This window comes from Apus apus, chromosome 1 (assembly GCF_020740795.1).
Source record: "Apus apus isolate bApuApu2 chromosome 1, bApuApu2.pri.cur, whole genome shotgun sequence".
Lineage (NCBI taxonomy): Eukaryota > Metazoa > Chordata > Aves > Apodiformes > Apodidae > Apus > Apus apus.
Genome location: NC_067282.1, coordinates 109,409,368 through 109,430,476, shown reverse-complemented (window position 1 = coordinate 109,430,476; position 21,109 = coordinate 109,409,368). Strand labels below are relative to the sequence as shown.

General features: G+C 39.0%; 1 protein-coding gene across 1 annotated transcript in view; it reads left to right on the top strand.

The window, feature by feature from the left end:
- PHEX (phosphate regulating endopeptidase X-linked) overlaps positions 1-21,109 on the top strand; it is a 99,151-nt gene that overhangs the window by 56,047 nt on the left and 21,995 nt on the right. Inside the window, exons 13-15 of the mRNA XM_051608956.1 lie at positions 10,398-10,475; positions 12,079-12,182; positions 17,998-18,056. Of these exons, the coding sequence (XP_051464916.1) occupies positions 10,398-10,475; positions 12,079-12,182; positions 17,998-18,056 (241 nt within the window). The remainder of the gene's footprint in view (positions 1-10,397; positions 10,476-12,078; positions 12,183-17,997; positions 18,057-21,109) is intronic.

Below are 21,109 nucleotides of genomic sequence, written 5' to 3'. Positions count from 1 at the left end.
TTTTCACCTGGAAGATACAGACAATGCAAGGTATTTTGTCTAGAAGTGTTCCACGCTTTCTTCTGAATAAAAATAGATCTTTTTCTGAAGAAAAAGAGATCTTCACTTTCCATCAGATTAACAACACTTTTTATTGTTTTTTTGTTTGTTTGTTTGCTTGCTTGCTTTTTGTTGGTTGTTGGGGTTTTTTTGTTAGGGTTTTTTTTTTTTTTCCTCATCACAAACTTAAATTTTTGAACTCAAGGAATAATCTCTCTCCCATCCTGAATTTAATTTAACCTTCTCAGGAGGACTGGGCTTTCCTGTTCAGTAACCATGGGAGATGTGCTTCTCCATTGGCCAGAGTTGAAACTAATAGCCATGGCATGTTTGCTTATCTCTTATCTCTGGGGTTAGATCACTGCTGTCAGCTTCTCCCTTGTTATCTGGCTGCTGCTACTGCTCACTCAGTTGTGCAGGGATGTCAGTTCCATTAATAACCTGAGCACCGTGCAAACAGATAGTGGAAAACAGGTGAAGGGAGAGGAAATTGTATTTAACCCTGGTCTCACAGCTGTCATTTTTCAGACTCTGCCATGACTCCATAAGGCCAGAATGGGTGCTTGACATCAAAACACTTGTGACAAATCTCATGCTTGAAATAGGAGGGAGACAGATGGATGGACACACCTGCAGATGCTCAGGGACCAGGGTGAATCTGGAGCTTGTGTGGCAGAAATGTAACATGAAAGCATTGATATGCTAAAGGACAGCTTAATTCTTCCAAAGGGCAGGAAGTCGTCCAACGCCCCTGGAAGTCTTGAACAGTTTCAACTTTAACTTCCATTATCTTCCTTGTTTTACCAAGTAAAACTGCCTTCTGTAGAGGAACAGTTACAGGGACATTGTAGTCCACCAAGTCAACAGTAACTGAAATTGAGGTATAGGAGACCCACTCTCTGTATGAAGGAGTCTACAAAAGCATGCTCGGGTATCTACTTGGCATTCTCTCTCTATTTCCAGTGAATGTGCATTTTCTGGCTGTCATGTTCTCCATGTCCTGTATATGCCCACTTGAGGCACTGAGATGAGAGCTGCCTGCTCACTGGAAGTGAGCAGAAAGCTCAGCAAGGCAGGGCCATGGGCTGGTGCTCCAGCATGGAGTCTCAGCACTGGGCACCAAGCTGTCCAGGAGCCTGAGCAGCCCTTTAACTTGCTCAGGTATTGTACTGGTCACAGAAGTCTGAAGCTAAGCCGTGAAACGTTTAAATGGCTTCAGGTACTGGTATTGCTGGACGTTACATTTTGAGGAGCTTTACCACAAGGAGATCATCAGACTCAGGAATTTGCTCCTTTAGTGGCCTTTAGGAAGCCAGGATGCTGTGCCTAAGAATAAGGATTTCCTCATCTGCCCTTCTTCGTGAGGGACCTGCAAGCTGTCTTGTGCTCAGTTCTCTGGGGAAGTGGTGAGTTCCATCAATGTGAAAATAAATAAATAAATAAACCCTATAATTTATTTTAAAATAAAAAGATGTAAAGATTTGGTATATAGAGGGATTTGGTCCTGAGTAGAAAGTAGAGCATTTTTTGCTTATTTTTTTCTATACTCTGCAGCCTGCATTTTTGTCTATGTATACGTCTGCTTTCCTGCCATATATTACAAGGCATGGACCACTGGTAGTGCCATTGTGTTTAGGTCCTCAGTCTCTATTTCAATTTTAGAATAGTGTAAGAAGAAGTCTTTGCCATGTCTGGTCTCTGCTGTATCTGGACTGGGTCTGAGTAATTTGTGGCTAGAAATAGAAGGGAAATTTTTCACATTCTATTCATTAAAAAGAAGTTGCTCTATAACCTTTGCTTAAGCAAAGATAACCTTGCAAATGTTAAATGAGTATAAACTGATGCAAGCAGAGGCTAAGGTCAGAAGTTGTCCCTCTTCAGAACAGGTTATTCAGTTTTGCATAAAACCACCAAAAAGAAATGCTGTGGTGCCTCTTGTCTTTACGGCTGTGATAGAGAAAGAGCTTCCTTGCCCTTTCCCAGTCCCTGGGGCTGCCCCTTGCTCAGCATTTGGTGCCATGGATCTCTTCAGCATACTAGGCTTTTTGGGTCCTTGGGGGCTTTTATTTTGTCAGTGCAGTGGGCTTTGTTAAGCCTGCTCTTTTCCCAGAGCTAAACCAAAACCAACAGAAATGATTGTGCAGCAAGGTGGGCGTGTTTTTAGCAAGAGGTGGCGCGACAGTGGGAGTACGGGCTGACTGATGAGGAGCTCTGGCTGTGAGCAGCGGAATTTCTGCTCACAGGAGCAGAAGGAAGGAGTTTCTACAAAAAGGGCAACATCGTAATTTCTGCAGCTCACCAATGTGTCAAGGACTGGTCAAAGGTGGCTTTCTCTTTGTGTCATTGAAAATCCTTAGGATTCTAGTGCAAAATTTATTTGCTAATGATAGCTAATGTAATTTCAAAAGATAAATAAAGAGAATTTTTAGCTGGGGTTGTCTGGTTGGTTTTTATTTTTTTTTAAGAGACAGTTGTATTGGAAAGAATAGAGCATTGCCTGAAAAAAGCAGGCATGAGGAGGTACAGTGCTAAGGGTGCTCCTGAATTTAACTCAGGTGCATGAGCTATTAGAGTCCTGTCAAAGGCAGCTTAGCAGCACATGCCATGGGGCATATATATATATATATAAACCCAGCATGATAGCAGTGATGGTCTGTGCCTTGAGACCACAACACTTCTGGCTTATTTGAAGTGCAAGTAGAGGAGCTCCTCTCTGTCTGCACACACCCCTGTGTAGTCAAGCACTAAATGATCCACAGGTGCATAGAGGGGAATCCAGCACAGGAATCCCAATGCTGGATTGGAGCTTTCATTGTTGGCCTTGTGCTGGGATGCCATAGCTGGACAGTTTGCAGATTTGTGCACCACTCTTTCTTTTGTTCCACAGGCATGATCCAGCTCCACTGAGAACCAGAGACCCTTAAAACTGTCCAAGGACCTTTGGACAGTAATGATTAAGTGTTAAATACATCTTTTGCCAGGTACTCAGTTGTGCTGGTCTGCTGTATAAGTGCATTTATGTAGTGTATAATCACAGAGGAAGATATTCGCTCGTGTGCCACAAAGACACGTATTTAATGAGATGTGGTTTTGTTAAGGAAAAATTACTTATGTCTGTCATATATAATATACTATGTATAATATAATGGAATAATGGTAATTGTCACACAGAGGTTACACATGGAAAATGGAATTAAAATAAAATGGGCAAAGGAATTCTTTTCCTTGGCAAAATGAAAGCAAAGCTGACAGCAGAATGAGTTTGGAACAAAGCTGATAGGAGAAAATAGGTAGATTTAGTAATTATAATGCTGCATTGAACTGAGGAGTTATACTTCTGAAAATATTACAGTTAATTTGTATTTTATATAAGTAAAATTGTTTCCTATTTTCTGTGAGTTGGTTCAGCTCCATTGTTAAAAAAAATTAATATAAATTTAATGTAGGATTAGTTTAAACTGAAAATTTAATTCCAGTTAAATTATTCTCACAGTGCTTGAACCAATGATTGAGTCTTTATCTGCCAGAGAGACAGAAGCAAAAGGGATTTAGTACATGAGAAAGTGACATTGATGTATGTGGCTTTTTTTTCCTGACTCTTCTGTGCATGGCAGTCCTACTGAGCTTCTAGGTGCTTGCAACTTTATGGTCAGTAATAATAATATTGACTTGCTAGATGGTGGACATTGAGACTGAATATATACTCCCAACCAACAATTTGCTTGGAAAAGTTAATGTCCCTCTTCCCCTCCATTTCCTAGGGTGTTAATGTATAGTATGGTATTTTAAGTGTACTAGCTAATATTTTCTTGTCAGGACATTTTCTTTGAGTGAGGCTTTAGTTTCAAGAGGTAACTAGCGTAACACAACCCATTTGTTGTTCTGTCTCTGTTTTCCCACATTATGTGTTCCCAGTGCTTGTCTTGTGCTAGTTACAGCTCTTGGTGAGTCTCTCCATGTAGCAAGTGATTCAGCTCACTGATCTGGTGGAAAAATTAGCTGAGAAAAAACTTGGATAGACTTCTGCTACGCTAGTGAACTAAGCAGTCTCCCAGAACGATGTGGCAAGGAGCTGAGGTAGCTTATGGAGGCTGTAGGTGCAGGGTGCATGAGCCTGAGTATGGACAGAGATGGGAGGAGCAAGGGAGAAGAGTGAGGACTAGGACATTTTTTTCATTTGACAGCAAAAAGCTCATAAAGGGACTCATCTACTTTTGCAACCACAGTGTGTATTTAATGGAAACAATTTTATGTGTACTTGATGGGTGTGATTATTCGCATAAGCCACTTGATTTTTAATTTCTTTTTATATTTTATTTTATTTTTACATCTGACCTCAAGTTATTACAAGACTGGAATGACAGCTGTATTTTCCATCTTCGTAACTGATTAATTTAGAACATCCAAAAAACAATGATTGAAATACAGGAGGAAGGCTTATGGTGAGGTGGTTGTATGTGACTTATTAAATGGAACAGTAACTCTCAAAAATTTTGAGAAGTCTATACAGTTTGTATTGCTGTGATATGCAAATCTGAAAGGAAAGTTAAAGCCAAACTTTAAAAAATAAGTAGTTTGATTATTAGCTATACTCTGGAGTATGGATTACAGCCAGTTCACTGCAGATTAAGCACTCTTAAAAGTTATCATTTCAGGCCAAGTGTCCATGTTCAAGTTGCCACTTCACTTTTGATTGCAATTGATGATGTGTAAATCCCTGGCATTTTGTGTGGCCCCTACATAGGAAATGATATATATCATTAAGGTGGGCTAAGTCCATCTCCCACTCAAGTCATTAGGTTACTTCCTGCCATTATCTGTAGGACTGGGCTTAAGCCCTGTGATGGAAATTTTCTGTGTTTTACCAAGAACCATCAATCTATTTTCCTGGTCTTTTTCTATATGTAAAACCTAAATAGATGCAGTGATATTTATGCAGCAGTTTTACCAGATGGCTCTTGAATCATCTGTTTTCAATGAAAAATGAAAAGACCAGACATGTACATAAAGGGTGAATTAATCTTTGTAATTAAATGGAACATTACTTTGCCGTGAATGATTTTAGCTTTCAGAATGTATTTCATGCTAATTTTTCAGTGAACTGTAATTGTATTAATTTTTTATATTTTTAGAAGCTTGAAAATGATCTTCACAAAGTTATTTTGAGTCAAGCTGATATGCAGAAGATCTGTGTCAGACTCATAAAACTTTGTCAGTGCTGAGATACATGTTTTGGTTTGTCCTTTTTACTGTAAGTGCAATATGCCAGTACTTGATGTTGCTATCAAGCCTACAAAATATCCAAATCATATTCAGATGGGCAAAAAAGAAGGCTCTTGGAAGGCTCACGTGCCCAGGTTCATTGCCAAGTGAGAATTTGACTAGACTGGAAAGGGGGATGCTTTGTAGCATTGAAACACGTGTGTGGTCCCACATTGGCAAGTTGTTAAGTGAGAAGTGAAAAGTTGTTTATTAGTTTGTCTCTGTAGTAAACTGCCTTGCAATGTTCTAATCATAACAGAATGACACACTGATGATAAAATGCTGACTGTGCTGAAGTCAGTGGGGAAACTTCTCTTCATAATCAGCAATGGAGGGAGTAGCTCCTCTCCATGTCCTCTGCCTCGCAGCCTGCTCTCGGGCTGCTGGGACAGGAAACAGATACCATGACTTACTGCAGAGCCTGCTGCTGCTTTGCATCACCCCCTGAAAGAGCCTCTTGCTTTCAGTGGCAGAAGAGGAATCCTGCGGAGGTGAGTTCTCTGAATTTACCCGACTGCCTAAGGTAGGCCGAGTACTTAACGACAGCTGGGGGAAATAACCCATCGCCCCTTTTCTTCCTGTTATTTAATATGCAAATTAGAAAAAGGAATTTAATGAGCCTTTAAGTCATAAAAAACTTTTGCATGGTGTGTTTACGGAGGATTCATGTGCAATTACCACATGGCTGGTTCCCATACATTTGACACATTTCATTTGCTTTTCCTCCGTGTAAGTTCATGCCTCCTGGAAGGCTGGTCTTTTAAATATACTTTTAATCTTATCAAGGGGGAACTACTGCCTTAATTATCAAAGAGCAAGCCAGTCATAGAAGAGTTTTCCACTTTCCTTTTCTACATGAATAAGGAATCTTCTAACTCTCATTAAATATTACTCAAGTGAACAGAAAAGATAGCAAAGGAAACAAGAGACTTCCAGCAGCAAATTTAGAAACCTGCTCTTAATGCAGTACTTTCTAACTTGTCTGTCATGTAAATAAACTGGGCTGTGTGTTGAGCTCAGCTGAACAGGCTTGGACCTGATGCAAAGTCCCTGGGAGGAATCCCAGTTGGAGGGATTCCCAGAGACTTCAGAGGGCTTCCTACGTCCTCTCACAGGTTTTGCTTTGGCTATGTGAAACAGTCCCCTCTATCAGGAGCCACATGTCCTTTGCAGTTGGCATCAGGGTTCTTATTGATGTGACACAGACTTCTGGCCTGCCACCCACTCTTGCTGCCCTAAGTACCTGTGTGGGCTGGATGGGCTTGGACCTCATCCCAGGCTGGAGTCAGGATGTTGGGAGCAGCTCTTTGAAAAGAGAGATGCTCTTGGTCCTTCAGATCGAGCAAGTTTATTCCCCTTTTCCTCCCATGTCAGTATGTGTTATGTGATGGAGATAAGGTGGCCCTGGGCCACTAGCTCAGTACAATCTCAGGGAAGCATGGCCTATCTATATTTTTGGCAGCATCATAAATACCATTAGGACCACTTTGATATGCATTTCTTCTCTGGGAAAAGCTGTATAGCAAGATGTGGATTGCATGTGACAATCAGTTTGTTCTCATCTGCTCTTGCTCTAGAAGTTCTCAAAAAGGCTCCTAAAGGATTATGTTAATTTGTGACTTTAGAGGTCCTAGAAGCTTTGTAATATTGTTTAAGCATGTACTTAAATTTCTAATAGCAAAATAACTTGGTAGTGTAGTAACAGTGTGCACTTTTCTGAATTTTTGTTATCCTACCTGACTGATGGAACACTTCAGAATGTGTCAGAGTCACAGTGCTAGTAAGATCTACCTTAGAGTTTAGTTATTACAGAGTACATAGCTGACTGTGTGTCTTGCTCAGGTTTCTAAAACATATATTGTGGTAAAAACTTCTAAGTAACAAATGGAATAAAGTTATATTTTTCCCATATATATAGATGTCTTACAAAATACAGACAGATTTTGCCATTGATAAAACATCAAACATTATCTTTTGAGTTTACTTTCAGAAATCTCTTTGAGGCAAACTCAGTTATTTACCAGGGTTTTATATAGCCTTTCGAACAAAATATCTAAATTGTGTCTGGCCATTTTTCCCTTATGCATGGAAATCTTAAGCTCATGACATTAATCGTCCCATTCACAAAATAAGAGTATGTGTGATCTGATAAGTGAGCCCAGCTCTCCTGAGACAGTCTGGTTGGGGGAACCCTTCCTCTTCTAATGCAGCAGGGCCATGACAAGAGTAAGGGATTTAAGTGACACACACAAATATAACATATGTTAAATATTAATTATGTGATTATTTATTGTATTATGTGATTGTATATGATATTTAGGAAATGTATGTCAGACCTGCTGTTATGGAACCTGGAGGAATCATCCTAATCCTTAGAGATGTTTGGTTAAGGACTGTTATCTAAAAGGGCCAAAACCTGGCAGTACCAAGCTGCTGCTTTCAGAGGGCTGATGTGGAAGAAGAGACTTAGATGGATGTGGCAGATATTCTACAAAGATCCCAAAATGTCCATGTGCTGAGGTGGAGATGGACATATTGTGGTCACAGCCAGATGACTAGCACCAACGAGAGCAGGACTTGTCTCTGATTCTTTCAGAAAAGTGCTGCCAGATTTAGGCTGGCTTTATAGTCTTCTGCGTTTACAGCCAAGGAGGTGTGAATTTGCTTTTATTTGGAACACAGTATAGAATTAAGAGTGTTTTTAAAGGTAATAATATATTTCAAAACAAAAAGCGTTCTTTTACGTGCCAATACATAATCAATAATTTTTGATCATCATTGTACCAGCAAAATCATTAGTGAAGTGACATTGTACTGACACACAATCCTTACTTTTTCTTTAAAAACCACTGTTGATTTTTTTGCAAGTTGCACTGTAGACTGATTTAAAAGTGGTTATTCTTAATAATATACATTAATTTTTAAATTACATTTGTTTAATCAAAATGTTGAGGGGCTCAATTAAGTAGATTCAACACAGAGGCTACTGTAAGTGATTGAGATAATTACCCTGGAATACACAAAGAACATATGAGATACACTGAACTTGATTAATCTGCTGACTTAGGAAAAGCTAAAACTGATGAGTTTTATTCTTTGCTTTCTCAAAACTAGTGTTAACAACTGTGAAACATTTGAAATGGAAAACGGAAATTTTTCAGTTCCTTGCAAAGTTCAGTCAGCTGGACCTGACACCACGACCAGAAAAAAAAATAGATGCTCTTGATTATATCCAAATTTGGAGATAAAATGTTCTTCCCCTCTCCCAACTTCCCCCCTGACACCCAACTGTCCCCCCCTTCCCCAGCACTTAAAATACCTTGAAAGGCTGCTATACCTTCTGGAAAACTGAGACTACATTCTGTCGAGAGTTAATTTGGCTCATTTCATATTTCCTGTTCAGCATTTGTCTTTCGTTGTTTTTTTTAATCACTAGGGAGATTTGCATGACAATGGGATCTCTCTTGCTTAAGAGTTTATCTGCTCCTGCTGCTAATTTCCTACCTGAAGTTGTAATCTTCTGTTTGTGACATCTTAATTATCTCAACTGCAGTTAATTGTGGTTTCACAAATGGAGGATTATGATGCTGGGTTGCAAATGAGATTGAGACATTGAAAGAGTTGGAAGAAGTAAAGAGGTTTCTTGAAAAATAAAAGAGCAGACAAAATAATTTTGGTTAAACTGAGGCAGTCCTCCATCAGCTTCCTTCTTATGTAACAAATGTTTCTCATTCTTGCTGTCATTGGAGGCCCTGTTGAGACATTGTGGAGGTGAAGAAGGGGGCAAGGATTAAATTTTGGAGGAAGGGGATTCTTCTCCTGAACAGCCACCCTGTGCAGCAAGAGGAAAATAGAAGTTGGCAGAACCCAGAGAGGTCCCAGCTCTCACAGAGAGCAGAATGCAGGGTTGGTATGACTGCAGTTGGTTTAAAGACCAATCCATTTATTGCACTTCATATCTTTCAACATTAATTTGAGTTGACAACTGAGTTTGAAGAATAAATTTCCAGACGAGCTTTTTTTAAGTGTGTGTGTGAATTTCATAGACTTACGGAAAAATTATTTTCAGCATCCTGAAAACTTTCAAACAGAAAGCTTCGTGTTAACCGTGTTTCTTGTTACCCTAGTCCATCATGGCTTTAATTTATTCTATGAACTTGTCATATTTCAGTTCTTGGTATGTTGCCTTATCCTTTGATAAGCTGCTGCTTTTCTTCTGGAAATGTGTTGTTTCCACAGAGATTCCGAGTGGCCCAGTGGTGTTTTAGTGAGAACGTTACTAAGGATGTTTATATACTTACACCATGATTTGCAAAATGGGAATGCTCACCAAAACTACTATTGCTTCACACCAGTGTTTCCACAGATTGTGCATAAACTTTGGGACCAAGTCATGACTGAAAGAGGAAAAAAACATTAAGTTCATGAACAGTGAAAAGTCTTATTTTAAAGCCTTTGCTGACATTAGGGAAAGGGCAAAGACAGAAAAGTAGAAGAATAAAAGTGGATAATGAAACAAAGATTAACTTTGCAGTTTTAGGAAAGTACAGTGTCCTTCAGAAAAGAGTGCTCCCATCCTCAGGTGTAAATGGAATTACCCTCAGTAGAAACAGGCAAGTCTCTGTTTGCTGAGACTCAGGTTCATTTGTATATGGGTATCAAATCTATTTTAATAGTTGGATTTGTACCAGCTACTGCACCATGGTGAAATGGGACATTTCCTATCACCTTTTGGAAAACTTTTTAAGTGTACTTTTGACCACCTGATAAACACAAAAATTGCTAGGGAAAATAAACTGTTAAGGTTTTGCACTCAAACAGTGTTGTAAGTCTGCAAAAGCTCTGCAGGTGACAACAGACCCACTGTGATAATCTGACAACGGAATATGGACCTTCCATGTTGTGCTGCAAAGCTCATTTGCAGCACCAAGTTTACCTTGTAGGCAAGTGAGTTTGAACTTAAATTAGGATAATGCCTTCAGGGAGGCATAGTAATATAAAGTAGAAAAAGAATGTGGGAGAAAAACCCAATATGCTGATAAATAGTTATATCTCCTAACACTTTTTCTTTTATTTTCTTTTTTTCTTTTTCAAAGGCAAAAGCAGTTATGGCAAAAGTGGGTTATCCTCAGTTTATAATGAATGACACATATATTAATGAAGACATCAAAACAGTAAGTGTCAGACTTGCAGCTTTCTTCTTTTGCATATTGCAGCCATTCTTTGCTGTGTTTTGCTGCAGTCTAAAATCAAAGCCCTTCCTTTGTTTGGCATGCATCTGGAGTTCTGTTTGCCTGGTTATTTTTAGACATTGAATTAAGTATGCTAGCTCTTATGTCTAAATTGTTAATGCCAGTGTGTCTAAGTGAGATGACCACAAGGCCTGCTGGGAGAAAAACGTACCTGGGTGCAAAGAACCTTCAGCATTTTTAGGGTTAAACATACACTGGCACAAATTTTGTGTTTAGTCATAAAAATGAAATAAACTCCAAGCATTCCTCTTCAACATAGCAGTCTTCAAAAAGGTGAATGCATTTTTCCTCAGAATATTGCAATTTATGATGCCCTTTATAGACTCTCCACATCTACCCAGGCTATGAATTTTGTTGGTGATTGGTGCTTATAATTGTGCTTAGAGGTCCTAGCCAATGTATAGACCTACCATGCTGGCTGGTGGATGTGGTTACTAGAAGGTACTCCTTCCTGGCCTGGTATCTGTTCAGCCTAAGTAAGGCAGAAAGGCAGATGATAAAGAATAATAGAGTTTACCAGTTTCCAAAGGAGTAACTGTGGCATGCATGTGATGAGTTGTATTACTGAAAGTCACAGGCAAAGCAGAATCACAAATTCAATCCTGAATTTGAAAAAATACAAGAGTGATAGTAATTTTTGCCAGAGAACACTAGAGAGTACAAACACTAGAGAAGGGTATAATGTATTGAAAAAACTTTGAAGAGCTAGCTCTACTATGCTAGTCCTTATTCCTGGGAAAAGTGGGGTAAGATGGTGCTGGGAATCATAGTGTAATGAGATAGAGGATGTGACCAACTTTATCACTGAGTGTATGGAATTATTTGCCCAGATAAGTGGTAATGTCTAGTAAAAAACACTTGTTAACCACAGTTGCAAAATCACAGTTTAAATCTGAAGTATAACTTCCTCTCAAGTACTCGGATTGCTTGAAACTGGTGACATCCCTTTTTCTTGCGTGATTAGTTATATGTGTGTGTGTGTGAGATTGCTATTAGATTTGGAGTCTTATGGAAGCATGGAGCCCTGTGTCTGTAAGCATTTAATGTGAGAAACAGTGAGAAAGCAGTGGCAGAACCCTTGGAGTGCTCAGAATACAAAGGGTTTGCAATAAAACGCAAAACAAACTGAAAAAAGGGTCTTTGTTATATTCTTGAAAGTGGTTTTGAAATGCACTTTTAAGAATAAAAGTAGATGTACTTATGGAAAAGATGCTGCCTGGATAGTAGCCTTAGAAACATGTCGTCTGCAATTCATGTTTGGGTACTTCTGATTTCCTCAGCTGTTCTCTGCATAGGGAAGAGCTTTCCTGATGTTCGGGTCCCTTCTGTAGATCAGTTCAACCATTGTTTTTAACTAAACTCACAAAATATTTATTCTCCCTGCCAAATGTGAAAATTTTACTTGCTTTAACAATGGCTAAAGAATTAGGTGATTATCTTGTTTCCAGTAAAACTGATCATTGTTTTATGTCAGCTTTTGTTTCCTTGGACATACTTTTAAGATGCCTCTGCTTTATCCATACAGCTGAAGTTTACAGAGAGTGACTATTTTGGCAACGTGTTGCAAACTCGCAAATATGCAGCCCAATCGGATTTCTACTGGCTTAGAAAAGAAGTTCCAAAAACAGAGTGAGTAGACAAAAAGCAAATTTACACAATCTTCTAACAATATTTTAATTTGCACAATTTATGTTTTAATAGAATGATATACACAGCAACCTATTATAATAGGAAAAGCTAAAAAATATGTGGTCAAACTCTCCAGTTATTCAGAAACCCCTGTGGATATTTTTTTTTATTTTTAAGTTCTAGGTATCCCTGTTCTGATGCACAGTAGTCATATGCTTGCAGCTTAAACTTAATTTAATGAAAAAAGGGGTAATTGAATCTCAATTAAAAATGGATTATGTCTCTTGGTCACAGAATTTGGAATGGTACAGCAGGGATTTAAGAAATATTTTTTCCAAGAATGGAACCATTAGTAGGAGATAATGGTATTATTAGTAATAGCAGTCAGCATTGTTAGTTACCTGCTATTGATAGCAATGATATGGAATAAAACAGAACTGAATTTACATGTTATTTTTATTTATTTGTAAACCTGAGACTACAGATTGTGTCACATACTGTCATCAAATACATGAGAGAATCAGTCTCTTTTCTTACTAGTGGGTAATCAAATCCTTAAAATGCAAATTAAAACCTAAACACAACTTAATTAATCTAATCACGCTACTTAAAAATTACTTCTTCTACACACAGACTTTGATTTTGGTGCTGCTGCTTAACTCATGTGGTGCTATTTCCTGAGGGCTCCAAAAATTCCTTCTCAAACTAAACCATACTTTGTTTCGGAAGTGGCTCTGTGTTGTCCATGAGGCAGGTAGAGGATGTCAGCAGAAAAGGGACAGGCTATTCCTTGTCAGAGTGTGGTAATTTGGCCCCATATTTTCAGGGGCTTCTTTATTTTATTTTTTTTATTTCCTGCAGCCTTGAATGCCAGGGCTAGATCACAACAGTATATTCTCTTCAGACCAGCAGTTTCCATCAGAGCAGTGAAATAACAGTTGCCTCTCTATAGCAATGGAGAGCAGCAGCCTCCTCCTCATGAACAGCGTTGGGGCAGCACTAACATGGGTCATGCCGATTCTTGGCACAGTGGGAAATCTCCCTGTGTAATAAAATTAATTGGCAGGTAATCCCTGATTGTACACCTCAAGGGCTGTAAACTGAGAGCTGTCACATCAGTATGCTTAAAAAATTAAGGTTTTGACTGACTGCCCACTTCAAGATTGAACACTTGCTCATGCTTGTCTTGACCATCATATTTCAAGGACTACTTAACAGTAGCCACCTCAACACCTTTTTTTGCTTCTCTTGTCATCCTGCAGGGCACATTCTGGCCTGGGGGATCCTAGTTTGGTTTTTGCTCTCTTTCATTTGTCAGCACAGTTATAGGCTCTGCCTTCTGTGGGGCTGGGGGTAACCTCTATCTGAGCCCTCAGACATAACTATTCCTGCTGGGAGACTCTTCTGCCTTTGCACCTGCTCAGCGACAGGAAAGGGATCTGAAAGTGGTGTCCCGTACACTGTCCAATTTCCCTGTGTTGGCTGAGAGGCACTAAAGCACAGAGAGTCATTGCCACCTCCAAGATTATTATTTTTTTTTTTAATTTATTATAATATAAGCCACTCACCAGTCTAAGGTATGCAAAATCTGGCCTTAAAAATACCAACACTAGCCACATTTTAACTATAGGACTCTACTGCTTTCTGATGCTTTTACTTCAATTTCCCCTTTTTTGCCCTTTCCCTTTTCCATCCCACTTTCCCTCCTTTCACCCCTCCTTATTTTTGGTTTTTACAGGCTCTTCTGTTTCATAGAACTCCACCGGTCTTTGGTCTACAATAAAGCTGGTGTTAATAGAGAATTAGCCTTGGGGTTTTGTTTCTGTTTTCTTCATTTTTTTCTTTTGTCTAGTTCAGTAGCTTTTAGAAGAACACTTGTATCTAGAGAAAAAGACTGTAAGGTGGTTGAAGTTATGGACTGATAAAGATAAATGGGAAAACGAGTGTTTAAAGAAATGTTACACCTAGTAAAGTAATATTAAACCCAAAAGGTAAAACACTATATTTACTTAGCAAATATTCCAAATTTCACAGCAATATTATTTAAAACTTTCCTCACCATACACAACTTAATGGAAATCAAAATGATGGTTCACTCAAAGCACCAAGGAAACACCATCAGGGAACAGACAGAGGAGTTGGGAGGTACAAGACAAAGGAGTGTGATAAAGTAATAAGGAATGTAGCTATCAAAGTGGAAATAAGTTATTCTGGAAATTCAACAGTCTTGTAATCTACAAAGTGAAAGAAAATCTCCCGAACCAGCAGTAATTTTCAACATTCTTTGTCCTCTGTTTTTCTCCCTTCCTGCCTGGCACTTATCTGCCTTACAGGAAGAAGGAGTAGGTTACCTGGGGAGGCTGTGGAAGTCCCATTCCTGGAGGTGTTTAGGGCCAGGTTGGATGAGGCTTTGTGCAACCTGCTCTAGTGTGAGCTGTCCCTGCTCATAGCACTGGAACAGCCTGCCCAGGGAGGTGGTTGAGTCACCGTCCTTGCATATATTCAAGAAACGTGTAGATGTGGCACTTCAGGACATTATCTAGTGGCTGGGGTTGTGGTTGTTTGGGGTTTTTTTTGTTTTAGTTTGTGTTGTCGGTTGTGTTCTTATAGGTCCTTTCCAACCATGACAATTCTGTGATTCAGTAATTAATAAGAGTTTAGATTTTGTTATGCTGGTCTTTCTTTTTTTTTCTTTTCTGTTTTTTTTTTTTTTTCTGTTTTTTCTTTTTATTTCTTCCTTCTGCTAATAGATAAATGCACTGAAATAGTAACCAGACCACCAGACCTAGAGCAAATGCCCAGGCAACCTGACTTCACATGGGAATGAGAGCTATTTCTAAATTTTCTTCACTTCAGATTTTAACAGTGACAGCTATTTATTACAGACCTTCATATAGTAATTTGATGTTTTATTGGCTAAGGTCTGTCACTGAAGGCTCAGTCATTTGAAGGAGCTCGGTTAAAGAGGATGACAGATGAGAGGTGAAGTTGTTCCGTTAGTCTGAATGGAAGCAGCCTCTGTTATTTCTGTTCTTTTGTGGAAAATGATTCCTAAATCTTCTTGAGTGTGGCTCAGAATGGTGCAACAAAATGTTAAAGTATAAATATGCTCCTTGCTGAGTGTCTAAATGTCAAATATGAAATCCAGTGGCATACTCTGCTTGTCGCTAAAGAACTCTTTTCTGCCTGTCTCCTTTGTACAGCTGCTAAGTCTCCTCTTCCTAGCTGTTAAAAAAAACCAAAAAACCCTTCGTACGGGGTCATTCTAGAGGCCTCATTATGAAACAGTGACTTGGAAAGAACTTAATTCAGTTTTAGGGTGAGAAAATTGGGGCTGCTATTGGTCTTTGGCTCATACTAAGCTCAGGAAACAGAGTGGGCACTGTTACTGCAGTGGTAGATCATCAAGAAGGAAGCAGTCTTAGGACAGGGATGTTGTGATGAGTCCTAGCAGCTGGTTTATGAACTAGGAGTCTTTGAGTTCATAGGTATAAAAGCCTGGACAGCAGTGGTTTGATGTCCTCCCTTGGTAGCTGTGGACCAAATGGCAACAACATTTGCAGTTTTTCTTGGGCAGAGTGAGGTGCTCCTGTGGTGACAAGCACATGCATCACTCATTAGATCCTCACCCGATAAAAACGGGTGTAAACTTATACTGTTAGAAAGGTGTTGCCTTTCAGTGAGGAGATCTTTACCCACTACTCGAGGTGGTTTCTCTCCTGGAACAGCTTTGGTGAGCCCCTAGGTCTGCAGCAGCGGAGGATGGTGGAAAGAATAAAGCGTATTTGTCTGTTTTTAAGTGTCTGCTATCTGTCTCAGGCCCTTGATCCTGTGGCTGGAAATGAGAAGGCCTGTAAGACATTTGCTCTAAGAAGGATTTGTAAACAGGGAGGATTTGTTATCCTGGAAGCCTTTTTCATGCTTAAAAGATGCTGTTAGAAAGAACAGAAAGTCTGTTGTAAGTAGAACAAGTCCACTGGGTGAGGTGGAAGTCACAATGCTATGTGTTTTTGTTCAAACTTATAGTAAAATCCAAATTAAAATCTGGAGTGTTTCAGATGGGTCCCTTTCAGGTGGGTTGTCTCCTTGTCAAAAAAAAAGAACAGAGCCCTCCGGAGATCCTGCTAAGCCTGGAGAGCAGGTCCCTCCTCGTAAGTGGCTGGCTTGCATCCTTCAAAACACTTCAGCTGATTACTGCTGTGAACAAACATGAAATTGAAATTCAGTTAATTAAGCCCCCTAATTTTTTCTTTATCTCCTCACTATAAGCATTCTTTCTTCAATTTTTCATTATCTCAGTACATTACCCCTAATATGTAATCTCTTTGTTATAGAGGAAACAGAAAACACGTTGGAAAACAACCTCCCCTGGTTCCTCCCCTTCAGAATCTCCTAGTAAACAAAACACAGAGTTACCTGTGGCAATTAGAGCCTTTAACATAATGGATGGTTAAGATATTTACATGACAACACATTTTGCTTTCATTGGTTATTTTTTCTAGTTGCTGCATTGTAAAATAAGTTGCTCAGCTTTGAAGATGAGAGAAACAGATAATTTTATTGATAAAAGACAGACTGCTGCCATTTTAAACCTCTCCCCTTTGTCACATTTGAGGACCCCACTTGCCAGAAAGCACAGGATCTGTGGATGACTCATTCATTTGATGATGCTATTTTAAAGCACTGGTTATACATGTGAAAATCACTGACACTGCACATTTTCCATGTTCCAATATATCTTCCTTTGCCTTACTCTTTGTTTTGCAGTTCCCATCTTTTCTCTTAAAAAAAAAATTCCAAAGTATTTGCATTGCATTCATTTGACTTTACAAAACTTTCACGTAATGCATTGCTAAATACACCAGGATGTTTCTATTTGAACATTTGCTAGAATTTCTTCTAATTAATTATGAATTAATCATTAATTATCCTCATATTTATTGCTTTCATTTTATCTCAGTTCTTCCTTATAATAAAGTGAAATCTTGGACTCACTGAACTCAAAGTTTCGTCTCACAAGATGTGGATCTTGCTGAAGCCAGTTGAGATTTTCAACTCATCTGGGTTAAACCACTGTCAATATAGATGAGCTTAGGCTAAGGAAATTCATTAATCCTATTTGCTATTCAAATCTAGGTTTTCTTCCAGTATGTAGGAGAAGTCTAACTACAAGAAGAAATGCTAATATTCCTTTCAAAATTTGTTTTGCCTTGCAAGAAGTCCATTTGTTTATGAGCACACTGATGGCCATGTTCATTGTGTAGGGTACAGAACATGAAGCTGTTTATATTAAATTTAGGTTCCCAGAAAGAATCTGCCCATGTTGCTGGCAATATCCTAATTGTTCAAGTAGTTGCTCAGCAAAACATCTGAAGACAATTAATTAGTTTCAAAATGCTCTCTAATTTCAAGATGAAGTTTCTCCACACTTGGTTGGAAGACACTTAAGAGGGTTTTCAGACCTGCTATCAACGTTGCAGCTTCTGTTGGGTGAACATCAGTTCATCAGCATGGCAGACTTCACAAGCACAACAGTCACTTAGAAATAAAATAGATTGGGTAATAGGGCGCTTAACGATTGCTCCTGTTGAACATTTATTGACTGTATGCACTTTAAGCCATTAAGCACTAGATTTCAGTGTTCTAGAAAGTGTAGGTGGCATGTGTTGGAATGAAGAAATACTTAAACTTTAATATATCCAAGGACTTTCCCAGTTTTGCTTCCTTCCACTGAGTTCAGTTTTTTATCTTTGCTCATTGCATTAATAAAGACGTGCAAGTGTACTGACCCTGATTTCTTTTGCTGTTACTACAGGTGGTTTACAAGCCCAACTACTGTAAATGCTTTTTATAGTGCATCTACCAACCAGATCAGTGAGTATCTGACTTCTGAGCCTCCTTAGCACCTGTATGAGAAATGTATATATGAAGCTTCAGATTATATTTGTATGGTTTTTGTGTTTGTGACTGACAAGCAAAAGCTCGGACCCGGTAATTCAGCTGCAGAACATCTAAAGTGACAGTTCTGGACAAGCAAGGGATCCCACAGATTGCTTAATAAGTTACTGTGTGTCAGCTGAGTTGCAGTGACCACTTATGTGTGTACTCTGTCCATCCAAGTGTTAGCTTCAATCACTTTTATAGTAAAAACGTGTACATATGCCTCCATAAATACTCTAACTCTTTAGGTGTAGCAACTCAGTGCTCTAGTGTTAGTAAACATATAGCAATGAACCTGACTAGGGGAGACTGATACAGACCAGAAATCCTAAGAAGTGATGTCCAGTGGATTTGTTCAATACCTCTAAGGACAAGGAGTGCTATCTGTAGTTAACTTAAAATTGTTACCCGTATAGTTTGATGAAATTATCCCGTATGTACAGTACAACCAGTCTTATGCCAATTTTAGTTACTGATTGTTTTTAGAGAGCATGAATCTTGGTTTAGAAGCCTATGAGCTAAGAGCACTGCATTTTTCAAAGATGGATAAGGATTTGGATGTTCATTACCATTTGCTTTAATGGGACTTTACATGGGAAGTCTAACTGGCTTTAAAAGTCTATACCAATATTTCTGTGTGCAGCAGTGTTTCTTTACCCTCACACTTCTTGCTTTTATTAGCTTTGCAAGTTACATCAGACTTCTTGTTCTGTACTGTCAGGGTCCAGAAGGCAGCTGAAAAAAACTCTCTGTGTTCTTGGTGACCAAGAACAGGTGCATCAAAAAACACTGAGGAACTGCCCTTTTTCTCCTGAATCTCTTGTGTTTGCAGAAATTTTTGAAAGGCAAAAAATGAATGGATCTCACTGGAGAGGTTACAGTGGAGGACTGGCAATCTGGATCTGCTGGTATCTGCTCCTGCGAATTTCTGTAAACAATTTTTGTCTTCAAACCACTCACTTAAATTCTTTTATGTCTATGTGAGCTCATTTGTAAAGTGTGTGTGATAATTAGACAGTTCTCTTGACTAAAATTATTTCTGAGCTTAGACCATTCCACCTTAATTAGAGGGCCGCCATCATTAAGCAGCCACATTTTTTTGGTCATCTGAGGTAGCACTTGAGGCAGACTTCCTGAGCTGATCATGGATAGCTCTGAGGTACATGAGAAGCATGGCAGCCTCTGTTTCTGCTGAACTAAGCATCAACCACCACCGCTGCTTCAGATGTGTTGTCTGAATGGAGAGGATGCCCAGTCAGCCTGAAATGAGAAGCGTCACTGTTATGTCTTCTTCAATATTGGGTTCTTTCAAGTTTCAGCAGAGTTCAGCTCTCTCAACCTCTCTACCATGGCGCATTAGAGAAAGCTGTAACAAGAGGCTGGAGTCACTGAGGCTAATTTTCACACTCACTGTGTCTAATGGTGTCACGAAGCAGAGAGCTGTCAAATGTAACCCATCAGTCATGGCTGTAGAGGCAATTGTATTTTCTATCATAACTGCTGACCTTCTTGCACTGCTGGCATCTGACCTTGAAGTTTATATAGTGCTGCTCACTGTCCTTTAAGGACTGCTTCTAAGAGGGAAAAGCGTTCAAGTGATTCTTTCTGAAGAGAACACTCTTCTACCTGAGGGAGAGGTACCGATGTAGTCATGCCCTAAAAATGATGCTCCATGGAAGGGAATATTTACAGAAAGGCACAGTACAAATGGTCTTCCACCACTGGCTGGTATGATTTCCAGGGGAAGAGGTCCCTCAGAAATTTGAGAGGAACATGCTCAGTCTGAAGTTGCTGGTAAGTCCTTGTCACATCACAACTGAGTTCCCATTAATGCTGCTGGGAAGAACTGCACAGCAGGAGAATGAAGTTTCTGATCCTAGGCGTACTCATATTGCAGGATGTATCTGCTGGGCAAATCTCATGCCCAGCAGTTATTGCCTTACTGTTTTCCATCTTTGTTTTCAGTAATAATCTATAGAAAGTTCTGTAGGTGCTGATTGTATGCTATAAAAACTGTAGCCTTTTTTAAAGGCCCAGTTAAACAACAGGAAATATTCTACAGAAGGGAGTTATTTGAGAATATGAAATAAGCATGAACTCTACCAAGTTAAATGTAAAACATATGTAGCAAGCCCACAAAAACTTTGAGGACCAAGTGCATAAGAACTACTAATAAAACTTTTTATTTTTCCCAAATACACTAGATGAGGAGGATCTCTAAGGCATAAAAATAGTACTTTTCTTTGGAAGAGTTTGGGAAATTCTTATACTGGAGATTTTTCTTATGGGAGGTAAGTCCCAGAAAGTGGGACTCAAATTCAAATTCAAATTTCAAATTCAGTGTCAGTAGCAGGTACTTTAGAAGAAATTCATATAATTAACTGTGACAAACGTAAGGGCCAGATAATAGTCTCTCAGGCATTTCAAAGGAACTTAGACTAGGAATTGCCAAACAACCAGCTTTGATGTATAGCTTATCACTTACAGTGGCCATAGCACAGGAAGAGTAGGTGTGGCAAGTGCCAAATCCTTTTTTTTTCAAAGGATGATCTGCAGGTATCTGCATAAAAAGGCATTCTAGTGCCTCTATGAAGGAAACTTGTCTTGACCACAACATGAGTGAATAAGAGAGAAAGAATAAGCATACGATGTAAAGAAGAGCCAATGTACTTGGTTTTTGCTTTTTCTTTAAAAAAAAAAAATAGAAATCTTAGTCTAATTAGAGTTTTTTTGAAATTCAGAAAGCTAGTAATTATGCTTGACATACTATGTTTATTTCTGTGTAACACATTTGATGAGATTCTTTGCCAATGCTATTAACTTGAAGTCATCATGGGACAGGAATGAAGGTCCTTTTGTAAATTAATAACTGATTAGCTCTAAGAAAAGGACATAGGAACAAATTACTTATTTTCAAAATAGTTTGAGAGGTGTGCTATGAGGATCTGTGCTGGTCACTATATTAGCAGATGATCTGAAAAAGAGGG